This window comes from Ooceraea biroi, chromosome 5 (genome assembly GCF_003672135.1).
Source record: "Ooceraea biroi isolate clonal line C1 chromosome 5, Obir_v5.4, whole genome shotgun sequence".
Lineage (NCBI taxonomy): Eukaryota > Metazoa > Arthropoda > Insecta > Hymenoptera > Formicidae > Ooceraea > Ooceraea biroi.
This window is the reverse complement of record NC_039510.1, coordinates 9,266,979-9,289,373: the sequence shown is the minus strand read 5'-3', so window position 1 is coordinate 9,289,373 and position 22,395 is coordinate 9,266,979. Positions and strand designations below refer to the sequence as shown.

The window sequence follows — 22,395 nt, the reverse complement described above, 5'->3', positions numbered from 1 at the left end:
TAATCACGATTTTCCATAGTTATTATATTTGATAAAGGGAAGCCTGTTAATATGCCGACGTTTGAGGTACAACTTTTAATTCTCCGGTCGAGTCGACAAAAACGAGCGAGGAAATTTGCTCGCTGGATCCGACGTCGAGACGTGCGACGGGCGAGCGTAAGGTGAACCTCCGACGGCAATGCGATTCTCGTCACGATCAAAAAAGACGGGACGCCTCTAACGCCAGAGCCCTGGGAGGAGAAGGTCCGTTTGATATTCGGAACGCGAGTTTCGTCGGTATAGCGTAGGGGTCGTGATTGAATCTACGCGAGGAGAGTGGCGGACTTTCTCTCTTCTCTCTCTCTCTCTCTCCCTGGCTGACGACCACGGTCCAAGGAAGGAAACACCCCTGACGGCATTTATATCCTGCGGGAGTCGACCTTCCTTCCCTCCCTGGGAAGCTGGGTTGCGTAAGCTATGACAGGAATAGTTTTATTATAGCAAGCGCGTTGACCATAACGCGCTTGGACGGAACCCCACGGTGTTCACCTTGGCGTTCCTCCCATATTACATATCGTTGTCGACATTTGGGCGGTATCTTTTCAGTGTCCTAAGGACATTCTTCATGTAATTCCAACTATGCCAATAGTCGTCATGACAAGCTTTTATCAAGCTTTTTATCAAATTCATCAAACTCTGAGGTTTGTGTCTCGTTCTGTTGAAATTTCTTGTGCATTAGTATGCTTGCTCCTGTGTATAGGCAAACCGTGATACATGGAGCAGTTGAGGTGTACTGCAGCAGGCGACTCTTATGAGCCGATAGGTATTTTATTACTGAAGAGGTTTATTTAATTCGTGAGATTTATTTAATTTTTATCTAATTTATTTATTTATTTATCTAATTTGTTTTATCTATGCCATTTTGCAACATCATTTATCAATTTTTATACACAATATATTAAAACTTGCTTCAGCAGTTGTAGCTTCTCCGAGGAATTGAAAATTCACCTTACTTTTGCTTTGAACATTTTGTTTAAGACATCATCCCTAAAATAATTAATGTTAAAGATATCAATTATGTTATAGTTATTTTTTTACCTTGCATATAATAAATAAGTCGAATAAATTAAATATATTTGTTATTAACGAGTACCATTATTACGTTTAACTTTCTCATTTTTTTTCCAATATCCGTTTAACAAATCATCTAACAATTGTCGTAAAATAAAAAAGACCTTCTGAGAGCGTCGATCGCAGTACATAAACTCCCATTTTAAAGGTTTCTCGAGCCCTTTCGTAAACTAGCATACGACTCATCATATCGCTATGTAATATAGTACGCTATACTTCTTGCAAACAGCCCGTCGCCGGGTGCTTTCCCTGTAAGAAACCGTCAAGTTTGAAATACGTTCCACCTTTCGACGTCGTTCCGGGATCGTTCGCCCTCTAACCTTCCCTATTCCACTATCATATTGAATATGGAATCCCATAAGTCGGACGACAATGCAATATGCCGACGTCAGGTCCTAGGGTTACACGTAACGTTCCGACAGGGCACAAGTTCGTACGAGAACTCTCTATTAAATTTAACTTTGCCGCCATTTTTCCTATCTGCACTTATAAAAATCCTTATATCCTTTCGATCATCGTTGATGCTACACACATATAGTTTCTTATTTTTAGTATTCATAATGTATTTAGTAACTGTTTTTTTTATTCTTTTATTTATTTTTATTCAGTAACTGTTGGATTGACCGAAAAGTCCATGCGGATTAAGAATTACATTAAGAATTACAAAAAGTACAAAGTTTGCGTTTGAATTTTGCTAAAAAGTCCGCACGGACTTTCCGATCAATTAAATAGTATTGTTGATTTGTGCATTATCAGTATTTTTAAATTATCAAAATCAAATTATTAGCATTACATTGCTTGTTATAAAAAGAAAATTATTTCTTTAAATAATTTTATAAAATGAACAATACGTTAAACAATATGTTAAAAAATTAAGGACATAAGATATCACATTGATGCTAATTTATTCCTTTTTGAAAACTAATTTTGAATATTCGCTAGATTGATTTATCTATTATTTTTTAAATCCATGTTTAATGCAGTAATACTGCTAACAACATTACCGAATAAAGTACCTTCACTTTCAATGATCCCTTTCATCCGATAATGCGTTCTACCACTTCCATTGATGTCGTGTATTCAATCCGGCGTAAATAACGACGCTCCTCCTCTTTCTCTTGCTCTCGCGTTTTCGATCGATCGATTGGGACGTGGCGTTCGAAATACTTTGCTGCTCGTATTTTACGCGCGTCGTAAGCAGCTGCCTTTCAATGCCCCGAAGGGAGGCGAGATGTCCAACGGTGGGGAAAGACCTAGAATACGACCGAAATGAACGAACGGACGGTTCGGTCCCACATCGAAAGGGTGGTACTAAAGAAATCACTGCGTCATTGTTTAACACCGACATTTATACGCTTTTATGCCCGCGTTTCACGTTCGTCCCCACTTTTGGTAAAGAGAGGAAAGAGAAAGTGCTAAGCTAATTTTATCTAGGATACACTCCGCGACTGATCGTAGAGCCTGATTCCCTTCCTCCTCATACATCGATAATATGTATTGCTATCACGCGATGTTCCAATTAAACAAGAACATCTCGTGGGCCGGAGATGAACGCGCCGTAGAAAAACAGATCAATGATTCTTATTAGGTGAATATAGAAGCCACGTCAGTGCCTTTAGTTCTCTTCACCCTCCTCGTCTTCTTCGTTAATCATTCGATCCCGTAGCTCGTTCAATTTACGTCCTCAGAAATTCGGCTATAATTACTGTTTGCACATTAAACACAGCCACGTGTTCTCGTTTAGATTCCAGGATTAACAATATCTTCGTCAAATACAATCTCAAACGTGACTTCTAAAACTCTCACAGCATACACATAAAATTTATGTTTGAATAAAGATATCAATAATAACAGTGACTTATGTTCCCTCTTTATTGTGAAAATACCCTTTATATTGACAAAAGCACTTATGCATTTCTCCCTGGCAAACTTTATTATACCTCATATTATACTTAATAATGTACAAGCCACCATTAATTTTATTTAATGGGGAAAGACTTCCTCTTAGGATAGAGACCCATCTTCAAGTAACGATAAAGCCATGTAATTGCACTTCCGCTAGAAGACAAGCACGATTTACCATAGTACGCCCGCGGGCTATAGATTTCATCTCGCTAAATCATGGATCCTAGAATCCATGATCAGCGTGTAACGCGCAACGCTGGTCTCGTTGTAACGGTGAATGAAGACATTAGTAACAACCATGAGTTACCGAACGTGCGGACTCGATGATCGCCGCAAAGATCTTGGATCTGGACAATCCAAGTGTCGCGAGAGGGAAACTCCTAATTCGTGTTCGGTTGGGCTTATCTCCGGTCAGAGTCTCGCTCGCGGCGTTGCCGGTCGCGATAACGTTTCGGTTGAAAATTTTGGGGTAACGCGTCGCATCGCGTCGCGTCGTACCGCGCCGGGGGCGGAATGCGCCGCGGCCTGATTTAAGGGCTCAACCGCCGCCCCCGTACCTCCACGGGCGCGTTACGCAATCCGCCGCAGGGGTGGAAAAGCGCCCCAACGTGGGCGTATGCCACCGGTAGATGGTCGCGATAAGCTAAATGCTCAAGCCCCTATATTACGGCCCTCGCGACCGGGCCCTCGAGCTGTAACCCGAACCACACGGCTTCTCTCTCTCTCTCTCTCTCTCTCTTTCTTCTTGTATAGTTGCGGCGAGACAGATCGTTCAAGCTTCGGAGACTCGATGCGCACACCAGCTTTACGCTTTACGCGCTATTTTCGTGAGATTGCTCCCTCTAATCCGCAATAGCAAGCAGCCTATTAAGTAAACCTATCATTTACGTTCAATTACACTTGCATTCGGCAGCAAACAGTGTCAAGATCTGGTCGGTCGTTTTCAATAAATGTATAATATGTAATTAATCTGTGCGCGAGGTACAATGCTTGCGAGATGTAGCGATATAATTGCAATTGAAAAGCGAATAATTCCTTGTGACAAAGTTGATTAATGAAATAATGGAAAGTTTCAGAGCGTTCAAACTAAATTATGTATAAAAAAGAATTTGTGAAAATGGCGCGAAAAATATAAAGGATCAGAGGTTCATTTATTATTAAGCCACTTATTTGAATTCAACGGGCACTTTTCACTCAATTTTTGTACTGCGAAAGAGAGAGAAAGAAAGAGAGAGAGAGCTTACCGTGATTCAAACGAAAGCTCTTGAATTTATGGCACGTCGGCATATATCCCGTAAAGCGGGGAAGCCCAGCCGCGGCGGCCTTGGCTCAATTTCCGCTCTGGCTGCGCCCTAAATTTCAGATAACGCCGCAACTTGTCCCCCGCATATCCTGTTTGCGGGGCGAATCTATCCGCGGTTCCGAGAACCTGCATCATTCCCCGAGGAAAAAGTTTTCCTCTGGGATAAACAGGGTGAAGGGCCAGGGTACCTAAATTTAATTGCTTTAACGGAATCAACGTCCCCCAGTTTGTCTTATTTTTGTGTTGCCATCGAAGAGCATTCACACTACGTATAATATTTAAAGAGTTTTAACCAACACCTCTAGCTTTCTTGCTTAAAGGAAATTCTATTGCGGGAATTATTTGAACATGCTTGAATGGAGAGAGCAAAATGGTGTCGTGAAGAAAAAGTCAAATCTATATATGCAAGCTTTAATGCAAATCTAAATCGATATTATCGACAGAGAATATTTTGGAATATGAATTATTTTAATTGAAAGTCTTTTTATCTTGTATAAATACAATTTCATTATGCATCATCGTAAATAAATTTTTTCCAAAACTTCTGTAAGCATCATGAGAATTTAACGACCATAAAACGTTAATATACCTGTCTGTCCTGTGAGCTGAAGTATTCGCCTAATGGAGCGCAACCGCTGCAGCTTCACGGTCATCCAGATTGCCTTCAACGTGCAATCAGGAGCATTTGATTGTGCGATATTAACACGCGTGTATTCATCAGACGATTGCATCTATGAATGATTAATGAACCGTAATTACAGTAATATAGTGCGCTTCGATCAGTGTAACATAAAAATCCGGTGCGGTCGATTTATTTTCTCCCTATCCTGTAATTCATATTTGTTTGCGAAAATGTAATGAAAATTAATGAAAAAGTCAAATCTGAGTAAACTGCAATATTAATTTTTAATTTCTTTTTAAATTAAATGTTCTATAATGATATTCAATCGAAACAGTAGCGTTTTCGATCTTTCTCGTATGATGTATCTACACACGTCCGATTTTATTATATCTCTCGCACTTTCAGGATTCCATGATTTATAACATAATCCATAAGTCTGTACTAATCGAGCTTCATCTTTGACACGACGTTATGTACAGATATTATGTCGTCACACAAGTGGCTAGTGAAAGCGAAGGAGTCAAACGTCTCGATCCGCCCCGTAATTACGTAACATTTACCAAATCATTCTCGTGTATGGCGTGGATCCTATTGCTCGTACGTTGTATATAATTACACATATTGAAATTTAATTGCGACGTGGGTATAGGCTAAACGGGTCGGGCTCGGCGAAGCTTTTAAGAAATACTGCTCGGGGGCAATTAATATACCGGTCGGCTCTGGCGATTATAATCACGTCGCTACGTCAGGCGCGCTATGTCAGAAATTCCGAGAGGTCTGCGGGCGACTACGCGCTAGTTGAATGCATAAAATACAGGCACTAATTGTACCGCTAACTGTAAGCAGAATGCTAATACGGATCCCGAGCTCGTACGTCGTTCGCGCGCGACTGAACGCGACGATCTCAAATGCGCAAACGACAATTTTATAAAGTGCAGCCCCGTGGCGGTTTAATACGCCGGTTGACCGATAATTACGAATCCGACTCGTCCGCTCTCAGCGGCCGCAAAAAGTCCACCAGCAACTGTAGCTTGCATCTCGCGCGGCACTTCCTCGCTCGCAGCCTCTCGTAAAATACGCTGCAATGAAATTATTTGCATTTGGACATCGGAGGCTGTTATAAGTGCGGAGAGACGCGATCGCGCCCATCAGTCGAGCTAAAAGATGAGGGCAACGAGTAGAGAGTCTACTCGTGTCTCGTGGGTAATCTGTTATAATGATTCGGTTTAGCAGCGCCAAGTATTTTGAAAAAAACACTTATTTGTATTAATAAATATATTTCTATGTATTAAAATATTTATTCGTATAAAAATATCTGCTTAATATTATTATGTCCTTTATTTTTTAATATCAAAGGCTAGTATTCATAGTCTGTTCTTATTTCCAGACGATCTGAAGTAATGTCTTAAGATGCTAATACGACTGTGATTGGTTTCAAATATCTTATGATTGTACTTAAGATGGTCTTAACTCAGAATTGTAGGATGGATGAGTATGACACGTTTTAGGTTATAAAGATACTGTATTTCAACGCGTATACAGGTGTGAATCGTAGCTCGGTCGAAGAGAGACTGACTCGCACGCTAAGTTTCTTTGTAAAAACAGCGGAATCGCGATCCGTCGCTATTTCGGCGGCTCGTCTGATATTCGAGCAAAGCTATGCCGCGCTGGCCGGTATCGCCTGTTATTATATCGGCGGCGTTCGGATTCTTTTGATCGCTTACAATCTTACATCAAACGCCACGGCGTCTTAAAATCTCACAGAATCAACAATGAATATCGGCCAAAGAGTAGTATATAGTTATAATAAAGTAATATATAGTAGTAGAGTAGTATATAGTAATAATAAAGTAATAGATTTTCTGGTTTGCATAAATACCCATTGTAGTTGGCGCAATTTGTTCATATCATTAGTTTTGTAGAGTCCTTTTTTGAAAGAACTTCAGGCGCGTATACTTGGCGCTTTTTTTGTACCTTTTGTTAAAAAGATAATTTTGTTGTGATAAATATTTCCGTGACAATAAATTATCATGATAGGTAGCACGAACACCATTTACCATTTACATATTTCTATCCTTTGGATCTTTGTAGGGCAAATCTAGAATTTTAAAAATATCTTCTTCGCATGTAATCTTCACAGTTTCGCCTGGATGACCTGAAAATAATTTTTTCACCTTATGTATATGAAAGTATTTGTATTATTACATGTAACATGTTATTTACACATTAATTTTCACCTTCAGTTGTATGACGTTTCAGCTCATAGTCATTCAGAGTGTATTTCTTCTTTCTCGCACGTGCTCTTATATTCATGTTGAACAAAGCACTTCCCGTTAAGGCAAGCATGGCGCAATAATACTGATCGTACAATGTGAATTGTATGTTCAGTTTTCTGAAAGGTTTACCCTTCTCCTCGACTAACCGACACACTCCCTGCAAAAGCGACATGTAATTAAATACCTTCTCTTTTCCCCAGTCTTATTCACTTATATATATATATTTATATTACGGATCTTATTTCTGTACCATAAATTTAGTGGATCCAAGAGAAATCGTGTCTGTAATTAATCGCTTCTTCTCGAGACATTCGACGATCGCTTTTAATGACACGGTTTTCTTCTCTGCATCCTTCGACGTGTACTCGGGATGTGTTATGAGCACATTGATGTTTCTACTCTCTTCCTTGCCGCGTCTGTAGCTTCCGCAAATAGTTACAACGTAATCGCTGTTCAATTCTTTAATAGCACTCTTTAGTATTTTCTCTATCTGTATAATCTCAGCTCTAGGTATTTTTTTCTCGAAATCATCAAAGTACCTGAAAGGATCATGGCGTATCAGTGTAAGATGTGAATAGATTAGTTTCTAACGTGAATAAATCAGATTGTTTACTTCAAACCCAGCTTCTGACAATGCGTCAGCTTGTCCTGATGCTTTCTGAGATCTTCTAACGTTTTGATGCCAGCATCCACCAATTCTTTTGCTTTAGTAGAACCTATGCCAGACACCCGAGCCAGTAAAGTAATAGAAACATTGTTCTCATCCTTCTTGAACTAAAGAAAAGATATATATGGAAGTTTCATTCAAGTTAAGCTCTTTGTCTCTGTCAATAAGATAACAAGTAGTGATTGATGTAATTACGTCTTCCAGTTTCTGCAATTTTCCCGTCTGAAGAAATTCGTCTATCATCGTTGCAATTTTCACTCCAATGTTAGGTAACTTCTTTGCTTCCTCTCCGCTCTTGACTTTCTCTGACAAAGTGCCTAATGTTTCTGCTGCCATACGGTACGTATAGTACTTGCGCTCATCTTTGCTAACGTTGCGCTCGTAATCTGCCAATTCTGCAAACAAACATTTTGTTTTTTTTTAGTTTAAGTGCTTCTAGTTCGAAAAGCTATATGGCACTGTACAATCTAATCTAATTATTAAATAAAATTAATATTTTAGATTGTCACTTAATATCATAACTTAAATAATCCTACCGGTCTTTATAATGCAATTATAAACCACTCAACAAACATTTCGCTACATATGTGTTATATACAAATTGCGTGTTATGAATTTAATGCGACGTTTGAAAGAAACTGTTACATACCCATCAAAATGTCACACAAGTCCTGATTCGGATTGCTCGTGCTACCCATCGTATTGGAGAAAACGTGAAAGATCTATTTCAGGAAGGTAATTAATGCAACGTTAAATCACTTCTTGATTTTGTTCAATAATGCTCTGCTGTGCCGGTTGGATTTTATTTACATTCAGTCAAGCTGGTCAACCGCAACAGGCTGAGAAAACAAAATTTCTAGACACATCACATGACAGACAGATTGACTAACTAAAGCGGACGAGAAAATAAAAATCTACTTGCTGATATTTTAATTTTATGATTATATCGATGACAATTATTTTCTAGAATAGAATCAAATTGATCAGTAAATAAATATTAAAAAATGCTCAATATATAATTTGTAATGCATTATTATAATTTTGTATGTCTCATTGTACTTTGCTTGTTATATTACGTTTTCAAAAAGAAAATAGTTTTTATGCAAGGTACTATCTAATAATAAATAATGATTTCAATATTAAACATTTAGGAGTTATCTCAGAACTGTTGCAGAAACATTTTGCAATGTTTATGAGATGTTTTCATCTGTCAGATAAAATACTTCTGAAATATTTCTGAAACGTTTTCGTGCTGTATGGGTATGCATGAATGAATATCGCTCGTATATAATTATACTTACAAAACGCAGTGCAGATGCAGATAAGATTTAGTTAGCCTAAAGATGGATGTATTATTGCACAGACTTACTACTGCGACTAATATGTTTGCTTTTATGATCAAAATTTTAGATTTTTGCTTATACTTTAATCGATCTACTGATTATATATTCACTATGAAACTACAATATAAAAGAAGACAACATTTGAATTTGTATCGAACTTATGTCGAATCGTATTCCACTGTTCAGTCGCCGTATGTTGCAGCTTTTATACGTGGAAGATGGATGATTCACAATCAATAACTGAAACAGTGTATTCTTCTAGATATTGACAGGCGTAAGCGATAAGATTGAATAAGATTCTTTTTAGAAAGAATCGATCGTCGTAAATTGGATTGAATATTTTTATATCCAAAGTAACTTAAATGAATATTTCTTTATTAGCAAATACATATACATATTTACGTCATATATATAACAATTATAAACACAAATAAAAATAGAGATGCCTTACAAAGATATGAAAAGTTTAAAGCGTAATCTATACTTTTTCTATATGCAAAGTTTAGAAATAAATTTTTCTTTTAAAAAAGCAAGAAGAAAAATAATATATAGTAATAATAAATATAAAATAATAATAGATAAAAAAGAAGTTGGAAGAAATATAAAATAATACAAATAAATATACAAGACGTTGGATATTAAAAATAATTTATTAGTTGATTAGCAGACTTAAACCTAGATCATGTTGGTTCTAACTTACAGCAGATACCACGATCGAGTTTTGTGAAATTTCTAATTTTTAAATTTCGCAAAACCGAAAATTTGAAACCTTTTTTATTATTATTGTTAATTTTTCTTTCTCTAATTTTTCAAATTAAATATTTTATCTAATTCACATTTCTTAAATATTACTGTTAGATAAATATAAACAAGACATTTAAAAAGCGTTTAAACATTTTTATTTTTATCTTCTTCTGTCATTTATCATGATTTCTTGTTTATATTTCAAACTTATCTTTTTTCTTAATTTTCCCTTTTTGAATATTTTCCATTATTTATTTATTGTTGCATTTTCTACTTATTTCCTAATAAAGTATTTATTGTATATTTCAGCGATATATTGTAATCTTTATTCTCAGTACAAAATAACGTAACATTCTGTGAATTCTACGAAACTTTATATCTCGGGAACGTCAAGAATTTTTTCCAAGATAGTTTTTAGTTTTTTATAGACTGTGTTATTGATAACAGCTTGACCTTCCAACAGCTTCGTCAATTCCCTGTACAATTTTTCTGCTTGAGCGTCTAATTGCATTGATACCGGAACGATAATCTCGGCATCTTTCCTTCTTTGTTGAATTCCTTATATTTATGTGGAACAAAAAATGTCTTAAATTTAATTAAATTACTAATTACTTCGCAGATGTTCGAATATTTCTGCTTCGTGCTTGATTACCTGTATTGAAAGATGATAAAGATTCCGTTTCTCAAAGTGATCAATGGATCAAAATAAAGCTATGTTTATCAACAAAAGATATCGTCTTTGAGAAAAGATTTCTTGATAAATATCTTGAGTTTCCCTGCAGTTTGTATTAGCTCGCTCATATATGTAGTGGATATCTGCCCATTCTTTGTTAAAATAATTATTATCTTAACTCTTAAATGCTTAAATGAAGACTGATAATCTTTGTATTCACTCTGTGATACACATTGATTCCAATTCCAAATAGGTCCATCCGATAACATAAGTAATATTATTATTTACTTCTTCAGGAGAAAGATAAATACGCTTGTACTTTATGTTAGATTTGCGAAAGTCTGTTGTAAAAGTGTTTATAATTTGGAAATAAAACTGTTTATGAGCTTTTTCTTCATATTTACGATGAATAGAATATATTCATAAGATCTGACAACTTGCAGCATATAAGGATTATGTTACTACAATCAATTCCAAAGTGGGAATAAATTGAAAACTTTATTATTATTTAAAATGTGAAAAGTAAAAATATTGATATATCAATGATATGGAATTTTTCAATTAAACAATTCTTATTTAAAAAATTGTTGAAGGAAATAAAAGAAACAGAATGAAAAAAATTAGTTGTAAAAAATAGTCAATATAGTAATTCCAAAGAAAATTGAATTTACAGAATATTCGAAATTTTGGAAAATATGCTGTTAGATAATATGTTTAGCATGCTTCATGTAGCTTCAAAGCATAAACGGTGGCTATTTTATTTACGTACTAGGGAAACGCCTGTCTACGCCAGGCGTTATCATTGTTGAAATTAAAGATTTCAAGAATTTTCCCATTACCTGGGGGTGAACCCCTATCATCATGCGAAATTTGGTGTTTCTAGCATGTCGGGAAGTACCCGATCAATTCAACGACAGAATAGGGATTTTATATGTATAGATTTCAACATTAAATGTCTCCGATGACACGTGTGATAGGAGAGCGATCGAGCGCGATTTTTCACGTGCAGTTAGTTGCGATCACAACAAAATTACCTTTTAAAAAAAAGGTACAAAAAAGCGCCAAGTATACGCGCCTGAAGTTCTTTCAAAAAAGGACTCTACAAAACTAATGATATGAACAAATTGCACCAACTACAATGGGTATTTATGCAAACCAGAAAATCTATTACTTTATTATTACTCTTTGGCCGATATTCATTGTTGATTCTGATTTAAGACCATCTTAAGTACAATCATAAGATATTTGAAACCAATCACATAGTCGTATTAGCATCTTAAGACATTACTTCAGATCGTCTAGAAATAAGAACGGACTATGAATACTAGCCTTTGATATTAATAAATAAAGGACATAATAATATTAAGCAGATATTTTTATACGAATAAATATTTTAATACATAGAAATATATTTATTAATACAAATAAGTGTTTTTTTCAAAATACTTGGCGCTGCTAAACCGAATCATTATGTTAATTGCCTCATTCTCTTTCTTTCTCTCTTGTGAATGCGTGCATGTGTGTGTGACATTAGAATTAAGCATAGAATAAGTTTAACTACATTTGTACATATATGTATTTCAGCGAGTTGTTATGTAATTTAGAGTTTAAGGAAATTATTGTAATCTTTAGATTATTTAAATACTAAGACAATTTTTTATTCGGTGCACCATACGCTGCGAATTATTTTTTTTATTTTACGCATCTCATAATAATTATGTGTTCCTTAATAGATACTATCTAGATAGACTATACTAGATAGATACTATTTAATCACGTATAGTGTAGTACTGCGCGTATGTGTGTTACACTTTTATATGCACAATTAACACTCGTATATATAAAATGTGCTGAAACCCGCGAACGTTGTTTATGAGATCGGAGTTACTAAAAAGCGCGGACGCGGCATTAAAGAAGGCATTCCGTGTTTCTACGTGTCAGCTGAAAAGTTCTCCAAGAAAAGAGTGAACTGAAAAGAAAATGGAATGAGATGTTAACAGCAGGATCCTTCGTTAAACATTCGCACAAAGCTGCAACGCCGCTGCATTCTGCTTCCTTTCAGTTGCCACTCATGCCTAAAAGCTATTTATATCGAGTCGATTGCGCGTACCATACTCCAAGGGTGCCCGATCCCTAGCCGGTATATGCAAACAAGGCGCTTGTTTCTAAATTGGGTCGCAAGTCGGCCCATCGTTAATTAATATATCTCGTAGCACGGCCGAATTAAGCGTGGCGCGAAACAAGCGACACGCCTTTGGAGCGGGTATCCATGATGAGGGAGCTTCTGGCTCTCCGTACTTGCTGAACGACCATCCTGGGAGTCGTACCAATCATAAACGGGCCGTCAGCGAAACGGCGGTTACGAAACTGTAGATTTTCCTCGGATAAACGTGACCGGGTTACGAAGATCAGTCATGGAAGATCGAAGTATACGTATTACTTATTAATATATTGAGTATTTATTTTATGTAAAAATTATGCGTGTGTGTGTGATTGGACTACAATAATACCTTCAAATAATTACCAAACTTTGACGTTACTTAAACTAATTCTTTTATGCATTTTTTCATGCTATTCTTCTAAGAAACATGTTAAATCTTGCACTATGAATATCACATGTTCCACTAAGAAATCATTTTCTCTTCATGCAATGATTACTATTGACATAGGATGAAATAACGTTTTGCAAGTTATGTTTTCCAGTGTTAGCTTCTGCTCTACTTACGGTACTTTTAAGGCCTCGATGCTTTATGCGCTTCTTAAATTTAATTTTTAAAACCGTACATGAAGTTATGAAGTTAAATTAAAATATACAATACGCATCGGCGGAATATCATGCACGAATAGATGACCGATAAAATGGATAAAATGGATAACGTATGTCGCTTCCTTATGAGACCAGAAGACCCTCTACGCAGAAGAGAATATCAAATTGCACGTGCAATGTCTCCAGATTCCAGAGCATACAGAGTTGCTTCGATTGGCTTATTTCCCTGGGATGTCGTAAATACGATATTATTGCCGCTACTGGCTTTGAAGTGCAGCCAGTGCTGCGAAAGTCGCCGTAATTTAACGCGCGTTTCCAAGTTTGTTAAAAATTATACGTCGCGTTTGTAGTGTACCGTTACCGTGCATCGTCGTCGACAGATCACACGTGCTCATTTTATATATGATAATAATTGTAACCGCCGATAACTGTAATTAGTTCGTAATACGGCTTCGATTAAGAATCGGCTCGAAGATGAGATACATGCCCAGTCCCGATTGGATATCTCGACGAGCCAGTGAGAGTTAAACGGCCGTTTCCGCTTTTCGATTAAATTGCTATTAAGTTAATTCTACGCGCGGCATTGATTAGTATGTACCGGACCGGGTGAGAACACTCCGTCGCGCAGCATCCTTGATCGTACTCGATAATTCAGCTTGAAATATTACGAGACGTGAAATTGTTGCGAAATTTTTGCGGGTTTGCTTAATTAGCCGAGAAGTTGCGATCTGATCAGTATGAGGAGAGAATGTACGATAATGTGTATTTAGTAACACATTAACGGTGGATAATGTATAGTGCGGTTGGATTAGTATAGATATAGACAAGATAACATCTTGTATTAATTTGATAGAGTTACCAAGAAATATACCGATGCTTTATTATCCGCAATAATCTCAATGCCATACCAAAAAAATCTCAAAGTCGAGAATGCGCGTTTCCGGTAGAGTCGAGATCGCAATTCCGATCGAATAGTTTCATATCGGAGGAAAAAAAAAACTCCAGTTCGACGTCGGCATCAGATCACGAGTGGAAAGATAGTCATGATGGAAGATAGTCATGACAGAAGATAACGACGATAAAGCAGCGATGGGGTGACGTTGTACGCACAAGGACGTGACGGAGACACACGTTTCACGTGTTTTGAAATTCCATTACTGGACGAGATGGGGTCAGTGCACGAGAGCGGTTCATTAAGCATGATATTTTCTCTCGCATTTCTATCTACGTTAACGTGCCTGCCGTCGGGAAATGCCTGCGTCGGATCCCGCAGATGCTTTCGACGCCGAATTGCCGCTTCTCCCGGTCCCCGGTGAATTCACCCCGGTGAAAGGGGCAATTCGCTTAAAACAAAAAATACGGGAGATATTCGCGATTTTACATAACGAATCGGGAATTGTATCAAAACTACGATGTGAGATCACACCTGTGAATGAGGGTGTTCTTGCATGAGGGAAAACTTTTCATTCCAGCCGCGAGTCATCATGTTAACACAAGTCAATATAATACAGAAATATAAGTCTATGTAAAATAAATATGTTCCTTCAAAAACAATGAGAGAAAGATATCGTCCGCACCGTCATATACTTTGTATAAATAGCTACATCACGTCAATATATTCATGCCAGCAGTTATTCGTGAGATTAATTAATCGCGTGCGCCAAAAATGTCTAGTTATAAAACATCGTAACGTTTAGTTCCTTTAAAACTTATAAATATCTTTTAAAGTACAAGATGACAAAATAGCAGAATCCCCTTAAAGTGAATCTTATTCAATCTTGAATTATCTGCAAATACAACATAATGGAATCAATATAATATAAACAATAAAGCAATAATTATTTGACACACATATACAACGATGCAACTGTTTCTCTACAATGCTATAATACTGTTGTCGGTTTTTTAAAATGTTCACTGAATATCTTCATCAAATGAGATAAAACTCATCTCCTCTTAACAGGTTGCTGCAAAGAGCAGGCAGTGAGAACACGGTTCTTATCGCAACAACATGACAGTTAGTAATGTACCTGTTGTCCGTTACATCGCCTCCACCTTCTGCGGAGCCCTTGCGTTTGCCCTCGCGTGTCTCCATTTTCGGGACACTTTATCATAAAAGCAAGACGTCCATTATGCGGTAACCAGATTAAGATATAAACGATGGATATTAACATTATTTCGGATCTCAGTTGCCTCGGGAGGGCGGGAGGGAAATAATTAAGACATAAACAAGCACGGCGTATTAACGCTCTCGTCATTGCGCTCGACGGAAAAACTCGCCCACCCACGCGATTATGTCCCTGAAGAATCTCCGCTCTCGAACGAAATACTTTCCGGGGCCATAAATATCAGCGGGGTCCGCTCACCGAAGAAGGCAGAAGGGTTTCCACGACCCTAAATCAAGGTCGCCTTCGCTGCCCGTGCCGCCGTCGCCGTCGTCGGCGTTCCTTTCACCCTCTTCGCCTTTCCCGGCATCCTTGCCACGCTCTTTGGAGGCGTGCGCCTCCGTGAGAGATATGATTTAGTACTTTTGACGGGATTAATAATTTCCAACCGGCGAGGGAGGTAGCAGATGTCGAGACATTTTCGCGCCCCGTTCTTCCCGCTCGTCGTCGCCTTCTCGCACCGTTGGTTCCTCGCGTTTACTCTCCACCCCCCTGACAAAGGTGAATCTGTCACGGCTCTATGACGGATTTACCTCGACGTGGCAGACCCCGTAGATTTACCACACCACGCCTGTGCTCACCTCAGGAAGCCACTTGGAAGCTTGCAACGTAACTCATCGCCGAAAGTCATGTATTATTACAATGTCGGCAGATGCGCGAAAGAGTGCGATGTAATAGCGCTTTGTGGGGTTGTGTGATTATAAAATATACCTGTTTGGGAGAAAATTAAAACGTAATGTCATCGAACTTTATTATTGTGACTGTCTTTACAAATGTGAATAATGATAGTTGTCTAAATTTGTTTTTTATCACAAGTCCATTAATGTCGATGAGAAGTTTCATGCAGATAACATCTATCATTTGAAGGTGAAAATATCTAAAATTGAGATTGCTTCGGAATGAAAGATGAGAAGAACTTTTGTCATCGACGTCGATACCGATCTTCAAAGGTAACCGGCTCCCACGACGAGAATCCCTCCCGCGCGGGCAAGCTATGCTAAGTATTCGTTTTCTTTCATCTCTTCTGTCTCTCTTGACACGAATGTATTCATCGCCAGACTGGTATTTTTGTACGTTGTACCGCTGTCTTCAGCCTATCGGCAACGTCTTCATTTTCGAAGCGAATGTCTTCTCTTGTGAAGAATGACTGAAACGTCATTTATAACAGTTTAACGAGATATCAGTTTAGCTGATTTGGTTTTTACTTTTACATTTTACATGCTTTTGTTAAGTTTTTCACTATCATTATTTAAAATCTTCACATTACGACATTGTATAATAAAAATTGGAGAGTAAATCTTTTTACACAATTTTTCATGCCAGTTCGATGTGCTGCAACTTGGCTGCATTACTTGAAAACATTTCTACTCGTTGTATTATTTGATTGTCTTGCTTCGGTATTTCTCATTAAACATTTTTAACATTACTGACTTATCCATGACTGTAGGTGATTCTACAAATGTGCCATGGCACGTGGTATATATGAGGATAACAATAGTACAGCAATGAGTCTTCAAAGAATACATCTTGGGCGAGGCATCTACCGATACCGCTATCACCGCGGTCCATCATTAAAGCTTCTGCAACTAGGAATACCTAGAACTCAGTTCATTAAGAGTACTCTATCTTTTTTGCCGGCAGATGCACCTGCAGAGAACAGAAGTCTGAGCGAAAGAGCTCAATCAGCGCGAACGGGGTCGTATCGATCATTAAAGAATATCTAACTTGGGATTTCTTGCATTGGTAATTGGCCCCTTTCTGCGATCATCGTACCCGCAAATCAAGTAATCGTTAGCAGATAAATTCTATCCAGAACAAACACTCGTCTTAATATGACAAAATTATTACCCTCCCCGAATCATTGCTTGATAATTAAGCTTTTATGATTTATTCTCGACCGGACTTGCGAAACGAACGTTCCTACGGGACCACAACAAAAAGCGTCTCTCCCTTTCCCGGCGGGATTAACGAACTGCTCTTGCTCTTTCTTAGTCTTCTCGGTAAATCTCGAAGGGGGGAAAAAACGCCAAGCCTTAAAGTACTCGCGAATCGAGGCTGTTGCCACGAAGAAGACGAATTCTCCTCGAGTGTAGTCGGTCGGTGCACGATCGTGCACGCAATTCTCGCTTTCGTTTTATGGAATTTTAGCCATTACCGGCACTCAATATAACGCATCCTCGCGCGCTGCACACGTTTCATTAGCTTGATGATGCTCGCTCCGATAGAATATGAATCGCCGTATCGCAGTGCAATATTTTTTTCAGCGGGATATTGGGTGAGGCTGGATACGATCGATGTGGCGCATCGCCGTTTCAACAATGGGTTTGCAGAAATTGACGGTATGATTAAATGAATTGAAACGAGGTTTAATAACGAGACTCCACGACTGAGAACGATATTAATTTTTTTTATGTTCCAAACAAACGCTTTAATGTAAAAACAATATTCGCAGCACAATTATTTTCATTGGAAATTAAATGACAAATACTGTAGAAAAACAATGGAGTGATATAATGAATATAACAGAATATACCCTGATATGTACCCTAATACTACATAAAACATTTTTATATCGAGTATATGTATTTTGAAAATTTTAAGAAGAGTTTTACATGTGACTGATATAAAACCAGATAATTTTCTATATGTATATTGTACTTTTAGAATTTTATTTTACGATGAAAATAGACACAATATTTGATGATAGAGCGGGGCACTTTGCTTACTTTAAACGATATAAATTAAATGAATGATTTCTATTTCTTAATGATACTTCTGCAAATGCACTTATTAGGTGCAAACTCGAAATCATTGAGCGAACAACTATTATTCTTAGGCGTTAATCCCCATCCTTGTCCGAATCCAAACACCTAAAAGTGCAAGCGCGGGAAGAGAAACCCGCCCCGACGCATTCTCTTGGATGCTCATCCCCTTATTGCTCGCGCGAGTAATCGCGGATTGATTGGATTCCTCTCCGCGGCGTGTCTAAGCGCATTCGACTCACGTACGAAGCAGCAACACTCGCTGCCATGATCGGAGCGCGCAACTCGCGTACGGAGAAAGGAACGGACCCGCGGGCGGACGCGGTAGGGCGCTGATAGGGCCCCGCGCGGTATAACGCCGGAGTGTATGCGCGCGGTGAGGGGACAAGGGGTGGAAATGTGGGCTGCTGGCTGCTGCGGCCCGAGCGATGGACGTGCAGGTTGTTCCTGATCCAGCGCGCGTAATAGAGGCCAGGTAGGCGGATCAGCGGACAGCACGAAAAGTAGGGCCCTGCGGGTTCTCCGGCAAGCGTTTTTCTCTAAATTACAGCTCCGGCCCCGGCCCTGTCTCTCTTTCTCTCTTTCCTGCCCTCTCTTTCTCTCGATCTCTCGATCTCTCTTTCTCTCCCTTGTTCCCACCTTTCCCGCGGGGTACGGCCGAGCGGGGCCCAGACCACTACCTGAATTGCCGAGTGCGCTCATCGTGCGCGATCTCTCTCGCGGGTTCCGAGCGGGTTCGCGCGTCAATAAGAGTTATGTCCTCTGGCGCCGAGGCGGGCCAATGCGAAATTCCAGAGTCGCGTTGGAGGACGTTTCCGACGTCGGCCTCGTCCTCGCGAGGCGTCCGCGCGAGAGCGTCGTCGCGGTGGCCGGACACGCCTGACGTCCGGTTAATCGCGTGGATGAATTAACGGGCAAATTGTATTTTTGGTTTAATACGCGCGGCGGCCTCCCTTTCGGCCTGACTTGAGGTTTCCCCGGGAGACGGGAAGCTTAATGCATGCCTCCGGAGAGTACATTATTCTCGAAATTATAGCCACGACCGACTCGTTCTCTCGGCCGCGCTCCTCTCCTTTCCTCTTCTTCTTTCCTTCCCTCTCGTATCTTCCCCGCAGGGCTGGAGAGGAGTCGGCTCAGCCAGCGCCGGACCGCCGCTACTACCTGAACCACGCACGAGTTCTTTCCCAGGCGCGATCATGCTCTCCAGATATGAGAGATCGCAGTCGTTATCGTTGGCGCCATTGTTTGCGCCCAGAAAATCTCAGGCTGAAATCCGCACCTCCGCATCGCGCTTGATAAAACTGGTGAAACTGTGGAGTCACTTAAGTCGGTGCTTCTCGATATCAATATTCAAGTCACTTGACTTTCGTTTCGTTGATATTCTTATTTGTTATTTCTATAGTTACTCGTGCATTCTATTTTGTTTCTGAAATGGAAGCTATGCTTAAAGACAAGAGTGTAAAGCTGCTGTTATTTAAACAATTAATGGCAACATTTTATGAAAGAAATATCCTGAATTTTCTGGGCAAAATCAAGTGAGGAACACACTATCATCGGCATTCGTAATATTATCATTAGCATTAAGTGAAATAAAGAATTGAGAAATCGAGATCGACCCAATAACCTTCATAAATATTATTAGATTATCTGGCCGGAATCTAGCGGTATGACCCTCGAGAATGCATATGATTCCCCACCTCCCTCCCGGCATGTACACATACTAGGCATACTAGGAGGAACGAGATCACAAACGGTACTGACCAACGTGCTTTTATTTTTACAATTGTACGGCGGGATTTTCACGGTCAAGTGACGCCGCATCGGCGAGGCGCTGTTGCACGCAAAGGGAGACTTGATCAGAACTTTCCACCGAGAGATGAACCGATGTTTATTGGACGAGATAGGTAAACCGGATTGCGAGCAAGCCGGGAGCCATCTTCCAAGAATGAAAATAGAGGAGGAGCGTCCCGATGCCCGAGGAAGAGATTGGACGCGAAATTTCCGTCGTTTCTGCGCGCCGGGAGGAAACGTTTTTTTCGCCCTCCGCCCCGCAACTTTTCCCAACTCGTAATTTACGCTTTCAGGGGAATCTGCGGGATTACGTACCACATATAATTCGGTGGGCGCTTTTTCTCCGGGTGCCCGCGGAAGAAGCGTGTGCGTGCGTTAACGCGGCGCGATTAAGAGGTAGTAATTTTACCGTTAATAACGGCGATTAATTCGCTCATTTATCAAGTCGTAATGCTCGATGTGTCGGTGCAATGGTGTCCGCCGCAAAACACGCACGCGTGTTGCGGCTCTTTGCAATCAGCATCGGTGGGCATGCATTAAGTGCAGGCCGTGGAAGGTGGAAAGAGCCGAACGGATGGATGGACGGATGGACGGACGAATGAAAGAATGAACAAACGAACGAACGAAGCGAAAAGCTATAGTAGCCAGTTCGCATAAACCGTGCGCGTTGCTGCTGTGTGCATCGCCGTGGCGCGGATGAACTCACGTAGGTTTCAGCGAGCCAATGGAGATGGATTCCAACCAGCAATCTGCATAATTCTCCGTCGGGGATTGCCTGATCCCTTCGCACGAGTGCGAGAGTTTCGCGGAACCTTCCGCGGTCTCGCATTAAACGAGTTCCGACCGCGATTCATATCGCGACCGAAATTAGAACTTTGGTACCGCAGCACGTGGACCACTGTGTTTCCCTCCGAATCGAATCAAATCGAATCCCGCGGTTTCGATGCGAAACGCAACCTTCGGCCGATCGCTTATAAGGTGCGAATATTCGCGGAATGCTCTGTTGCCTCGTGACTGGCTGGGAATTCCTGCAACCACGAAGCTTCTTGTTGTTGTCTCGTGTGCCGTTCATTATCGAACGCATCGCGTTGCATCGCGCACCAGCTGAATGGAGATGAATAACAGAGATGCGTTCTTAGATTAAAGCTTAGTAAATTTGACACTCGGTTATTTTCAATTAGAAAAAAGTAATTGGGTGGGCGGTTTTCGCTCGCAAAGAATCCACAATTGTGTATACTGAAAAAAAATCTGGTAGGTTCAACCAGTCTGTCTGTTGGAAGATGGATGAATCAGAATTCCTTTAAGAATTACCAGATTATAGTACAGTCTATCAAACGTTCTAGTTATATAATAGAATATCCAGTCCTATCGTGATAACTAGAAATTCTGCTTGGTTTGCATTCCAAAATGCACACCAAAATGCATTCTATCATATACGTCTTGTTGGTACAATCAAACCATTTTTCTTAGTGTGTAAACGACGAATTTCTTCTGGCGGAGTTGTCAAGCTGAAGTTTTTCAATTTTAGTATAGAAGAATTAGCAGATATGACTTTATAGTTATCTCATAGTTTATATCTTACAGCAATTTTGTACATGATTTACCCGTTAGTGACCTAAAAAATGGCGTATCTTTTGCAAACTGGTTTTTCAGGAATGAGTATATCGCGAACGAGAGAATATTAGCGTTGTTGTCGACGTTAGCGTGGGGACTAGAATTCTACCGGTTAATGGTGGACGATCCGACGATCGTTAACGTAAATTATCGGAGTCGTAAGATTGGGCGATGTGATGATACAGCGGTGAACCTCACGGGATCCCATCGTATAATTGGGAATTCGAAGTTAGCTTGCTGCGAAGAAAAATTCGCTTCGTGGAGGCCGGTTACGACCGTAACTGTGTTGCAAGGAATGTTTAATGACTCTTCGCGATCTAAATTATTTTCGACTCCGTGCGTAAACAGAGTTGCAGTGACGGATTCTTGATTACAGATTTTCTTCAACGTGAGATCATGGTGGTTGTTTTTCTCACAAGATCACATGTGCATAATTTAATGCATAATATAAATATCTTGAATATATTTTCAGATTCTGTTAATTTCTATTTAATACACCATATCGATCTCTCATCACATAGACATTATATAGCTTATTGTATCTCTCTGAACTCTGAGAGAGATACAACACGATTTAGACTGTTTTATCGTGAAATAGAATAGAACACTTGTACGTTACTTGTAACGTACACTTCCTGGATTTATGTGATGTT

At 39.4% G+C, this 22,395-nt stretch overlaps 1 protein-coding gene across 4 annotated transcripts; it reads right to left on the bottom strand.

Annotated features, from left to right (window-relative positions):
• Positions 1-6,853: 6,853 nt before the first annotated feature.
• Positions 6,854-9,422, bottom strand: LOC105275157 (DNA polymerase beta). 4 transcript variants are annotated; one of them, XM_011331819.3, is made up of 8 exons: positions 9,185-9,422; positions 8,533-8,722; positions 8,079-8,278; positions 7,830-7,990; positions 7,467-7,755; positions 7,178-7,373; positions 6,998-7,095; positions 6,854-6,914 (listed from the first exon to the last, which is right to left on the bottom strand). In XM_011331819.3, exons 2-7 carry the CDS (start codon positions 8,579-8,581, stop codon positions 7,001-7,003), a joined length of 990 nt encoding a protein of 329 aa, XP_011330121.1. In that variant the 5' UTR covers positions 8,582-8,722; positions 9,185-9,422; the 3' UTR covers positions 6,854-6,914; positions 6,998-7,000. The 4 variants fall into 4 exon arrangements, with proteins under 4 accessions (XP_011330121.1, XP_011330120.1, XP_011330122.1 ...); XM_011331818.3 differs by lacking the exon at positions 6,854-6,914 and having other exon boundaries at positions 6,995-7,095; XM_011331820.3 differs by lacking the exon at positions 6,854-6,914 and having other exon boundaries at positions 6,995-7,095; positions 8,533-8,605.
• Positions 9,423-22,395: the final 12,973 nt, after the last annotated feature.